The sequence below is a fragment of the Lutra lutra genome, chromosome 12, assembly GCF_902655055.1.
Source record: "Lutra lutra chromosome 12, mLutLut1.2, whole genome shotgun sequence".
NCBI lineage: Eukaryota > Metazoa > Chordata > Mammalia > Carnivora > Mustelidae > Lutra > Lutra lutra.
Genome location: NC_062289.1, coordinates 60412100 through 60425055, shown reverse-complemented (window position 1 = coordinate 60425055; position 12956 = coordinate 60412100). Strand labels below are relative to the sequence as shown.

General features: G+C 44.0%; 1 protein-coding gene across 2 annotated transcripts in view; it reads left to right on the top strand.

The window, feature by feature from the left end:
- PIEZO2 (piezo type mechanosensitive ion channel component 2) overlaps positions 1–12956 on the top strand; it is a 471611-nt gene that overhangs the window by 425656 nt on the left and 32999 nt on the right. For both annotated transcript variants that reach the window (XM_047697821.1, XM_047697822.1), the window contains 4 exons: positions 1107–1273; positions 2267–2433; positions 11759–12172; positions 12483–12741. In XM_047697821.1, the coding sequence (XP_047553777.1) occupies positions 1107–1273; positions 2267–2433; positions 11759–12172; positions 12483–12741 (1007 nt within the window). The remainder of the gene's footprint in view (positions 1–1106; positions 1274–2266; positions 2434–11758; positions 12173–12482; positions 12742–12956) is intronic.

The following is a 12956-nucleotide window of genomic DNA, read 5'->3' as shown; positions in this document are numbered from 1 at the left end:
ATTACGGTGTTCACTAAGGAGTCGTTTTACTGCAGTCAATGTTTGAAATCGCTAATAAGACAAAATGTCTTAAATGCCAAATTAAAAAATTCACATGGATCAAAATTTGGTGGCTTGAATGGTTTCTTGGATACCAGCTGAGAAACCATTGGCTTCTGGGAATGGAGGTGTCAGAGAGACAGTTAAGACACCATCTTCCCTATTTGATTTTGATTCTGACCTAAAATAAGTTAGGTCACAGCCAGGGAACCTCCTCCAACCTTAACAATGATCAGAGAGCCCTTGTGGAATTCCCTGAGGGCACAAGACAGGCATGTGTGCCTGCACCCAGAGGGTGTCACAGACGGTGACAATCTGAGCTGAGCTTATCATGCTAGGCAGCTTGGCCCGGCTCCCCATGTCACAGCTGCAGAGAGGGAAGACAACCTGAGAACATCAGGAATCTCACAGCATCTGTTGGTTTGGACAGGATCAATCTCATGTGCAGAATTCTGTGTGGGCCCAGCTCAGTAGAACGAAATAGGAATGTTGAAGCTATTCGTAGTATCAGTATTCTTCTGGTACCCCTACTAAGCTCTTGACAGAATAGGTGGCAGGTGATGGAACTGAACAGCAGCTACCAAGCATCAAAAGTCTCACTGAATCAATAGAATTGTTTCCAAAAATAGTCATTCCTTAAGAAAAGAAGAAATTTCTAGAAAAAAAAACATTAAAGGATCCGGTTTCCTGGATAGCTTCTATCCCTGTGTCAACAACAGAAATAACTTTGAATGCAACCTTACTCTTCATCAAACCTGTGTTCTGTCTATGGACCTATTCTGACTGATATTTTGAGCACAGGATAAAAATTCTATCCCAGTTTGGTTTTGATGCTGCCAGTGCATGTGTAGAAAGACCCACCCATAGCTTCCTATACTGCCTGTCCTCCTCCACACCTCCCACCCCCATCCCCATCACGCTGAGCATCATGGGCATCACTCCGTACTAGGTGTGCAGGTCTGAAACCAGGTCTGTCCTTGGTAAGAGATCGCTGTGTTACACAACAGCAAAATGGCTGATTTGGGCATTTTGCTCCTTTGAAACCTTGTTGCTTTTCTTCTTCCTAGATAATATCATCAAGAGGATATTTAACATTTTGAAATTTACCTGGGTTCTGTTTCTGGCAACAGTGGATAGTTTCACAACTTGGCTTAACTCCATTTCAAGGGAACATATTGATATATCTACAGTTCTGAGAATTGAAAGATGTATGCTGACCAGAGAAATTAAAAAGGTAACACTTGTGGGTACAATTCTTTTTGCTTCTTCCCTCATTATAAAGATTTTTAAAAGTCAATGTCCAGAACTCCAAAAAGGATAACACAAAATCTATAGTCTGTCTTCTGGACAGTCTTTATATAACCCCTCTGTTTTTCTGTATATTTAAATCTGTTCCATCGCTCAGAATTAAAATAACCAGACACTGTAAGCACACACATGTACACACGCACGTGCACACACAGTTCTGGGACAATGGCCAGTTTATTCACTCTGTTCCTTCCCCTCACCAGTTTGCAGGTGCACCGACTCTGCTGTCTCAGGAAGGATTATGTTGTTTAGTCTGGGAAGATTGATCTGAAACTTCTCGGGGGGAAAAATCAAGATATATGCAGAGCAGCAAAATATAGGCACATACTGTTTATAGATAGTATTTAAAATTACTAGTTTGTTTCTGAAAAAGTTACTATCACTTAGCTAAATTACCTACATATAAGAAAGGATTTGATTTTTACTAGTTTTTATCTTATTTTTATTGAGATGTAATTGACAATGTAACATACTAGTTTCAGGTGTACAATACAATGATTCGATATTTGCATATATTCCAAAATGATCACAGTTAATCTACTTAACATCCATCACCACACATTGTTTCAATTTTTTTTTTCTTGTGATGGGAACTATTAAGTTCTAGCCTCTTAGAAACTTCCAAGTATATGGTACAGTCACTGTGCTGTCCGTGACATCCGTGGGACTTATGTATTTTATAGGTGGAAGTTGTGTCTTTTGACTATCTTCACCCATAACCAAGAAGGGATTTCTTGTGAGCCTTCCCCAGTGATATCGGGGGCCACTAATGCAATGAGTTAACATCAACGCCCTCCTTGACTAGCTTTGTTTTCATCTTTGCGCAAGGTGGGCATGTCGACCGAGAATTCTCGGTATTGAGAAGCGCCAGGGGCCTGCACAGACAAGTAAGAACTGTGGCGATGTCTCCCCTCCACAGGGCAACGTCCCCACGCGGGAGAGCATCCACATGTACTACCAGAACCACATCATGAACCTTTCCAGAGAGTCTGGACTGGACACCATAGACGACCGTGCTGGCGCCACTTCTGCTGCACAGACAGCCCACAGGATGGATAGCTTAGATTCCCACGACAGCATCTCCAGGTACTTCATGTTCTAAACAGTGGGTTTGCTTTTGACCAAGGTGAAAGAGCTGGGCTTCAGCAAGATGAGAAATGGATGTGTGAGGTGAAAGTTAATCAAAAACGTTCATGGATTCCCCGCCCCGTTCAGGCAACCTCCTGTGTGCAAAAAAGCGAAAGGAACACTGTCCTCCCCTTGACTGAGCCAGAAAAAAATCAGGTATCAGTAATAGGCTATGAGAGGGGCGCCTGGGTGGCTCAGTCGCTTAAGCGTCTGACTCTTGATCTCACCACGCGTCTCCGTCTCAGGGCTGTGAGTTTGAGCCCCATGCTGAGCTTTAAAAAAAAAGAAAAGAAAAGAAAAGAAAGTAGACCATATTAGAAATACCAGTATGACTCATGGGCACAGGGCAGAGACTTCCAAGCCAGAGGCAAGTAAGAACGAGCCTTCCTGATCACAAAATGACTCTTTGTGTCAAGGGCCACCATCTTTGATTCCTCTGAAAAAAATGCTGCCCCAAAGAGTATTTTCTATACTGGAATCTTCTTCCATCTGTTGCTATCTTTGATCTTTCTCCTTTCAGAATTGTTACTTTGTGATCCATAATAAAAGTTTAAGAGGCGATTTTGTCCACTTCCATCCTCCCTGGCTTCTGTGATCACGTGCACTGTCTCACTATAGGGATCCTGCACTAGCCACTGGCCAGCACGACCCACTATGTATGGGTTACCTCACTGTATCCTTCCAAGACCCTATAAGATTCATGTTATCATCCCCATTTTACAGAACACGAAGTTCAGTTACAGAGAGGTTACCTAACATACCCAGAGCCACACAACTAGGAGGTACTGTAAAAGGGAGTCAGCATCCCAAACCCCATGGTTCAGCTCAGAGCCCAGGATCTCACCCACCATGATGTGCTGCCTCTAGTGGCCTCCTCTGCACTCCAGACCAACTTTGAGAACTGACCTTTCTTACCGCCTGTCCCGGTAGAGCCTCCCCCGTTCTCTGCCTCAGCATTCTAGATAGCTGCTGGGGATTGCACAGAGCTAGCCTCTGAGTTGAAGCAGAAGTTCTGTCTTTGGAGGAGGCCGGCAGGCCTAGGATGATTAGCTAGACTACATGAATCACACAATGTGTACATCTTCATAGGTCAGGAGCATTATCACCAAGGACATTCGTTGCTTTCATCAAACAGGTTTAAAAGCACCTATTCCAAGCCAGACCCTGAACTCGATGTTGAGATAAGACACATATAGGTATATCATCTCTAAGTAGTTCGAGTCTGGGAAGAAAGACCCACTGGTAGGATTATCCATGAAACCCTGAGTTGGGACTCCTGCGGGGGAAAGGGTGGCAGACACGCCCTGCAATGCCTCCTGTGGTAGAAGGTCCTGGATGGTTGGCAGTATGTCTCCAGTCCCACGTCAGACACTGTGCAGGGCCTCAGAGCCCTGGAGGAATATCTGTCCTCCACAAATAACGAATATATTACAGCACAAGAGAGGGGAGGGAGCTGAGACTATTTTGTTGATACCAAATCCCAAATAGATAACCACAAGTTGAAATTGCAATCTGAATGGGGAGAGGTGGGTGAAAAAAAAGGTTTACCTTGAAGAGCTGTTTCACTGCTGCTGAATTGGTATATTTGAGCTGCTCCAATTGTGACTGTTATCTTGCTCTCCAATAATTTACCTATTGATGCAAATCTATATTTATTGATATGGAAAGATATTCACTGCATTGAGCAAAAAATTGGGGTTTAAAATAGAATGTATGCCAAAAACCTCATTTTTATTTATGAAAAAAATATGTGTTCATATATTGATTTAAATATGATTTTTGTACAGATGAAATTCTGCTTAGATATATCCCTTCCTACCCTCTGCCCCTCCCCCAAAATAGGTAGCGATTCTTTTAAAGTCCTTTGAGGGATAATAAAAGGCATTATTCCCATAATTTGGGAGTAATCTTTGCTCATTTGTCAGTTCCAAAGAAACAGAAATGTTTCAGCTGTTGTAGATTTCAGTGAGAAGAGACACTGAGGCCAGAAACTCTCAAGACTTTCAAGGTCAAAACATTTATTTGCTAAGTGAGATCCTGTTCAAGATGCTTTAAATTTCTAGAATAAAATAAGTGATTGTTACAACAGTGGGTATGCTAATAAATGTTTCTCATTATCTCTCCACCCAAACATACCCACATTTTTTTTTTAAGATTTTATTTATTTATTTGACAGAGATCACAAATAGGCAGAGAGGCAGGCAGAGAGACAGGCAGAAGCAGGCTCCCTGCTGAGCAGAGAGCCCAACGCAGGGCTCCATCCTGGGATCATGACCTGAGCCAAAGGCAGAGGCTTTAACCCACTGAGCCACCCAGGCACATCCCCCATATTTCTTAATCAGCAATTTAAACAACCATTAGTAATAGCAAAGTTACAAAGTGAAAATTTAGCGTCATGTCCCTTGCTTGACAGACATCGCCCCCTTGTGTGCCTTCCTGAAAATACCCCATAATCTGCGTTTTTGAAAGAGGAGCTTCATTCTCCTTGAGCAGACTACATTGAGACAAAAAATCATTATGGTTTATGTTTTATTTTTATTTTTTTCAAACCATAAATAACCCTCCCATTTGGAAGCTGCCAACTTTCTTAAAATTGTTCTTGTTGCAACAATTTTCTCTATATAGATCAGTAATTTAAACAGAATTATTTTCTCTTTGATTCATTTTTATGCAAAAACTGAAAATCCATTTTTATCCACATTCTACCAAGATACTTCATGGTAGCTTTTCCCTTAAACATGAGTATGTTTGCAAAAATGTACAATTGTGTTGGCAGAGGCAGGGGAAGACAAGATTTGTCTGAATGAAAAAAAAAATCGCCTGAATGTAGTCAATATTCAAGATGCTGACAGATGCTGTTTCCTAGTTACAGGTGTGAATGAGGGTCCACAGGGGGGATCATAGAGTTTCCAGATCCACCCACTTTATAACCTATTCATGACCAAACAACTGGTTTTGGAAAAAAAAAAAAATTTGTGGAGAATGGTAAGATGAGAAAAATACTGAGATATACTATCTCCCAGAAGGGGAAAAAGTGCAAATAAATACCAGTTTTTCCCACAAATTTTCAAGGGTGTCACAGGCCTCCTGACCAGGCTTAAGAATAGCTGCTCAAGAACCGAACTCAGAACCAAATCAAAGAGAATATTAGAGAGTGAATTGAAAATAAATTGTCCAGGGGCCGCTGGGTGGCTCAATCATTAAGGCCTGCCTTCGGCTCAGGTCATGATCCCAGAGTCCTGGGATCAAGCCTGGCACTGGGCTCCCTGCTCCTTGGGAAGCCTCCTTCTCCCTCTCCGACTCCTCCTGCTTGTGTTTCCTCTCTTGCTGTGTCTCTCTCTGTCAAATAAACACATTAAAAACAAATCTTAAAAAAAAAAAAGAAAAGAAAAGAAGTTGTCCATAATATAAACACAATTGATTCCTGTATTCGTAACTTTTAACTGCATAACAACTGACAACATGCCCCGCTAAGAAATTAGCTTAATGTTATAAGTCATAACCTAAGAGGGATAAAAAAGGAAGAAGACTGATCAAATAAAATCAAGTAACTGCCTTTAAATCAGACCCAAGATTACAATTATAAAACCGTACCCATGATCAAAAACCATGAGGTAGGAGTTATTGAAACCTATTGATTGTTTTTGAACAAAGATTATTAGAATTATCTCCCAAATTTAGAAGTGATCAATCAATTTACTAGTAGAAAACCAGTACCTTTAAAATTAGTTCCTAATGTATCTTTTACTTTTTATTTCAACCTAAAGAAAGGGGAGACACAAGAGGGTTTGTTTTGTTGTTAATAAATGAGTTAACACACTTGCCCTTTAAAAAAAAAAAAGATTTTATTTATTTATTTATTTATTTGACAGAGATCACAAGTAGGCAGAGAGGCAGGCAGAGAAAGAGAGGAGGAAGCAGGCTCCCCGCGGAGGACAGAGCCCTCAATCCCAGGACCCTGGGATCATGACCTGAGCAGAAGACAGAGGCTTTAACCCACTGAGCCACGCAGGCGCCCCACACTTGCCCTTTTCTTAATGGCTGAGCTCCACTTCTAGTTTTTTGCTTTAGGAAGCTATCAAATCAGTAGACAGTATCTGTTTACATGAAAGTCTACTGGAAGCCACCTGATTTCTAGAAAGGCAGGAGTCTTCCCAAGAAGGGATTCCCAGTGGAGACACCTATGTCATCATCGAGGGTCTAGTACCATTCCCCCAGTGCGGCTGCGCATGCTCGGTGTGGCCCCGCCCCCTGTGCGGGGACCCCGCCTGACATCCCTGTCACCCATCTTCACCTTTGGGCATACTGCAAATGGGGTGAGAGCCTAACAAATGCCTTTATATTCCCTTTGACTTATTGTAAAAAGCACTCTTTCCTTTAAATCTGGCTCTAAAATGGCACTTGTCTTAATGGTTGTTTTATGAAATCAGATATCATCTACTTTTCCCGAAAATAAATTATTTTAAATTGTGCAAGAAACATTAAATGACAGTCTAAGGAGCATTCCTAGATACGGAGGGAGTGTTTATCCCTTGAAAAATGTCACCTAAGAGGCTGCTGTGTGCCCTGGGGTGGCTCGAAGTGCAGGCTGATCAGTGAGGGGACCCCAACTGTCCCTTCAGGCATGTCAACTGCGCCTGTTATCAGAAAACTCCTCTTCCGTTTTTCTTTTAAAACTGCCCTGGATTGGGCCACAAACTGGTCACAATACACATAACCCAACTGGGTGGGACGGTGTGGGGTGTGAGGGTCAGCTGCTGCGGCAGTGGACAACGGCATTAACAAGATGAGTCACACTTCAGGATTACAACAGTGGTTCCCAAGCAAAAAATCTGAGCAGGGCCACAGGGAAGGGTACACAGTATCTTTTTGCCTACAGATCCCTAAAAGGCCATACGAGTGCAGCTCTAAAAATAGGAAATTAAATATAGAAGTTCCAAGGTCCAGATCCCCTGTCTTACAAATGAGAGAACAAGTTAAATATTAATAGGTCTATAAACGTGAGGTCAACAATTTCTACTGAAACTACTTCATCAAATAAATAATTATATCTGCAGTTATTTTCATCATATTAAAACCTCTTCTGATTCTCAAAAAAAAAAAAAAAATGAGATCTTAGAGAGGACAATTTATCTAAATGTCAACGGCCAGTTAACATTAGTGTAGGGAGGGACCCAAGCCCAGGGCTCCCTGTGCTTGGCCATTGAGTTTCCGCTTTGCCTTTTCCTCATCGCCTCATTCTGTCAAGGATTTGACAACATCAAATCCTAAAGGAGTTAGGGCCTTTCTTAAAAATCAGTCTCTATGTCTTCATCAGAGACCATTTGGTTGCTCACCTGCTAGGCCTGGAGGTTGTTACTTCCTGCATGGTTTGCGTTCTGCCTCCCAGTCACTGGCTGGGCACACCTGGGTGTGTGCAGGCCTAGTCTGCCCCCATGACAATGATGTTCAGCCAGAAAATCAGCCATCCTGGATCACAAAGACCCATTCCCCTGGGTCAGCCACTGGTGCTCAGGCTGGGCGATTCTTATTCCAGTAGCCTTCTTCAGAGGTCTTTGAGGTGCGTGTCCCCCTTTGGGTTAAACTCTACGTCAGCACTGAGATGATGCCTACGTGGTAACTCTGCTTCTTCTCCTCTTGTAGCTCACGCAGTCCTCAGGCCTGAATCTGCCACCATTCCCTCCCCGATTGTTGCTCTATGGGGTCATCATGAGGATTTTAGCCAGTGGGTTCTCGCCCTAGTGACATCTGCCAAGACCTAAAACATGATCCAGAAGGAAAAAAAAAAATCATTAGGAAAAATGAGAAGTTAACAGACAAAATGACCCTGCCATCGCTAGACTTCCTCTGTTATTTTCTTTGTATCATTTTCTTTCTTTCTTTCTTTCTTTTTTTTCCCTCAGATGTTGGTTTATATCCGGTTGCATATCAAACCAGCATCTCTTTCTCCACGCAAGGCATCTAGTTTGGCTTAACTGAATACCACTCAGAAAACGGGGTGGACAATTCAGTTCCGTGTGGTTATTTCTGAGCTTCCCTCTCTCCTTGTTGGAGATGTATTTCTAAAACATCGAAGTGTTCTGTATACATTTTACACGGGCAGATATTTCTGCTTCAGCAATTGGGTTACAAAATGCTTTCAAGGAACTCAGGATGGGGAGCTCCAAATAAAACATATCTTCTTTAATGAAAACAGCAAAAAGCTCAGTTACAAAGTTATAAAGTGTGAATTCTGCTCTGCGCAAGGCATGTTGGGACTTGTCATTATTCCCATTCCCCGCCCCACCCGGAGAGGGGACCATTCCTGACTTATCAACCCGCCCATACATTTTGACCAATCAAGAACCGCTGTGTCTTATCGTCCGGCCAAACGGGACCCTCCTGACCTCCCTTCCGTGAGCCCCGCTGTGGTGCTCTGCGTCAGCACTGTTGGTGTCACGTGTGGTTTGCTGCATGGCAGTGTACTGGTCGACTGATCCGTGTGTAAACTGATGTACCACTGGTGTTTTAACCCTGTGTCTCTGTGACTGTTTGCGCTGCTAGCTGCTACACCGAAGCAACCATGCTGTTCTCAAGGCAGTCTACCCTTGATGATTTAGATGGACCAGAAACTGTTCCTAAAACAAGTGAGCGTGCTCGACCTAGGCTTCGTAAAATGTTCAGCATGGATATGTCCTCCTCATCAGCTGACAGTGGCAGTTTAGCATCAAGGTGCTTAACTCGTGCATGCTTTGTTCCAGAATTTTCTCACTTGTTCCCTTTCATGTCATTGCAAATATAAGTTCTTGTGATGTGTGTTTGTTTTTTGTTTGTTTGTTTTTGTTTTTAACTTTTATGCTAAGAATTTGCATGACTCACCAAAGCATCACTGCCCCTCATTCTGGGACATAACTGCTCAGTCCCAGGACAGCATTCTCTGAAACTAACCGCTCTTCAGTTTTTGTCTGTTAGGAGTTTCTTAAAAATCCTTACCATAAACATTGTCCTCCATTTTGTAAGTATTTTGCACTTTTCCTTTTTAAAGAAATAAGCATGCTTCCTCCTTGATTGAGAGCTCATGTAGGTAGTCCTCATGGGGGGAAATGTGTCAGGAAAGATACCTGCAATAGAAAAAAAAAATTATGCCATCAGTAGTCCATTTTCATTGGTAATAATAATTCTGTAAAAGTTAGAATATATTTTGCCATTGGTTTTAGACAAGAATATTACGATGCAGTAGAATAGATCAACTTTATAGATAGTAACTTGTATTGCTTTGGGCTTGAGTTGTCTCATTAGATCCTACCATAAAAGCATAATAATTCAGAAAAGAAATTATGTATATGCGGTCCAAAAGTTCTTTCTGGAATTGCCTTTTAGAATGGCCCACGGAGGCACAGAAACTTCAGCTATATTATGTTCATCCTGACACCAAAATAACCCAGTCCAAGACAAATTCCAATTTTGACTGTACATAGTGGTAAATCAGAGGGGTGTTAACTTATTTTTGTTGGCACCTGTATATCTTAATACAGTGCTGCAGTATACTGGAGCCTGGCATTGATGGGAATGCCTTGGCCGTTTAAGGTGTCCCCTGGCAGGCCCATGCTATTCTACCCCACTTGATTGAGCCTTGAAGGTCCCAGGACTTGCTGAATCCCTTCCGGGCCAGACCTGATCCAAAACCACAAAAAGCATGTTTGTAATTGGTTAAAGTCCAATTGGAAGTTAGACTTGATGTGGGGTTGGCTCTACTGCTCTGAAAACTGTCTAGGGGGATCAATTTCATGACCTTCCTACGAGGCTGTTTAATGAAGGTAAGTCCTAGAAAACAAATCCAGTTTGTCTTGACATTCTAAGAGCTTTCTATGTGGCATCCATATGGAAAGCCAAGGTCCTGGGAACATTAAACACATGAGTGGGCACCAAGGGCTCACACAAACGTCCTTCGGTCTCGGGATGTCACAAAGGGCTCTGCCAAGGTCTAGTCATCCATCCATCCATCTGCCCATCCATACCTCCATCCACTCACTTATTGACATGTCTACATTGGTGTCTATGATAAGAAAAATGAGTACAATCTGTGTATTTGAGAATCTCAGTGTTTGTGGACCCTAGCTGCTCATGATATGCCATTCAAATAACAGTACAATTTCGTAGTCTAATACAGTATGGCTCTACATCCGCCAGATTCCACAACTCCAGAACATCTTTACCCTTCTCCCCTTTGGTGGGCTGGGGTGGACAATAAAAACAGGCATGCCATGAATTTCCCTGGCGTGGCTGCTCTTCTTTCATTTCCAACGTCTCCAGCAGGGACTTGACAGAGAAAGTGAGGAGATTAAGGACTAAAGAAGGAGAGGTACAAGAGAGATGGACAGGTCGCCAAAAACAGAAGATGAAGCTATGTAGGGAAGCTTAGAGAGAATGAATACCCCCGGGGGGGAACAGGTAGAAGAAAATAAATTGAAGCCTTTGGCGGGGGGAGGTGGCGAGAGCAGGAGTACACCCTGGGTCAAAGTGAACAGTTCAAAGGGAGAAGGGCTAAGGGTCCACAGCACTAGGGAGAAGAAAATAGGGGTGTTTGCATGTACCAGGCAAGGAACCCAGTGTGGGATGGCTGGGAGCTGGAGAGATGGTGAAACTTCAGTCAAATGTGATAAGCACCAGTAAGAAAAAGGCAAAGGATGGGAAAATAGGGAGGAGGAACAAAATAGGGAGTGGCAACAAGAATGCCACTTTTTTCCATAAAGAATGTCATTGTTTAATTTAGCCAATGTTTTATGGTTCCTATCCTCCCCCTTATGGGTAGGGGTTGACCTGTTGTGTGGAACTGAGAGTAGAGTACCTCCCCACCAACACCCACAGACCCAGGCTGGCAAGGCTTCCTGTTTCCATGGGCACCTCCTTTAATAGAATGCTAGGTGTGCTATGCTAACTCTGTCTTGATTTGGAAATAAACACCAGAACCCATGGCTGTGAGTCCTGACCCAATTCAGACAACCTCTGTGCATAGGTGGGTTTAGCAACTGAGGAGTCATGTCGTGGGACTCGCTCAGGTTTTCAACGATGATGTGTGAGCCCTGTCGGCTTTTGCATTTAAGAGCCTGCAGTCTGCAGGCTCTGCGGACCAGACTGGGATATCCTGAAGGAATAAAACAGGTGGAATGCAGCCTTGGGGTGGGAGTGGTGAGATGGGGTATTTAATTTTCTCTTAATGTTTTTATTGGGGAGTGCTGAGAAGGTGTCTTGAGAGTCCGGAGGATACTAAGACCAGGTGTGTGCCGTCCCTCTCTCTGGACAGCGAGCCCACGCAGTGCACCATGTTGTACTCGCGCCAGGGGACCACGGAGACCATCGCAGAGGTGGAGGCCGAGCAGGACGACGAGGCGGCGGCCGGAGACGCCGACCAGGCCGGGGAGGCCGCAGCGGACATGGGGCCAGAGGAGGCCTCTGAGGTGTCGGAGACCTCAGAAGTCGGCCTCACCCCGGACGCAGAGCTGCCGCAGTACTCCACCGAAGACGGGGACGTGGAGGCCCCGCCGTCCTACAGCAAGGCAGTCAGCTTCGAGCGCCTGTCCTTCGGCTCGCGGGATGACTCTGCAGGCCAGAGCCACATGGCCGTGAGCCCCGACGACAGCCGCTCAGACAGGCTGGAGTCCAGCATCTTACCGCCCCTGACTCATGAGCTGACGGCCAGCGAGCTGCTGCTGAACAAGTAAGAGCCTGCGAGGGCTTCTCTGTCCGCTGTGCTTGGAGATAGAGAAACTCACGGAAAACCGTCCACCTAGACCATCAAGCGCACAGACCCAGGGCTGGATGCTTCCATCATAGAAGGATAGAACTAGCAAAAGCGGCCCAGAGTAGACACTTGTGCACACATTTCTTTCTGTAATAGACTATTAGGTTGACTCCACCGGAAATCTGGGGAACATGGGAAGGTGGGTCATTCGGGAGGGATCATGCGAGGTGGAAATCAGTAATTTGGAGACATGAAGACCCATTTCGTATGTTGTTCATTTTAACAGGATGTTCCATGATGACGAGCTTGAAGAGTCTGAGAAGTTCTATGTTGGCCAGCCCCGGTTCTTGCTGTTGTTCTATGCCATGTACAACACTCTTGTGGCGCGCTCAGAAATGGTGTGCTATTTTGTGATCATACTCAACCACATGGTCTCTGCCTCCATGATCACCCTTGTGCTCCCCATTCTGATCTTCCTCTGGGCCATGCTGTCTGTCCCCAGACCCAGTAGACGATTCTGGATGATGGCCATTGTCTACACAGAGGTAAGCTTGGGGTAAAACCTTCCTGGAAATCACTTTTGGCACTCACTCTAGACTGGTCTGCCCTGTCTCCAGGACAGTTTAAATAGGACATTCAGCTAGATGGATGCTCTTAGATAGGCACTCAATTATTATTCACAGCTGTTTAATGCTAGCAATTGCGTATCTTTTCACATTACACACCTCACACAAGATAGGTGCTACTGTCATTCCACTTA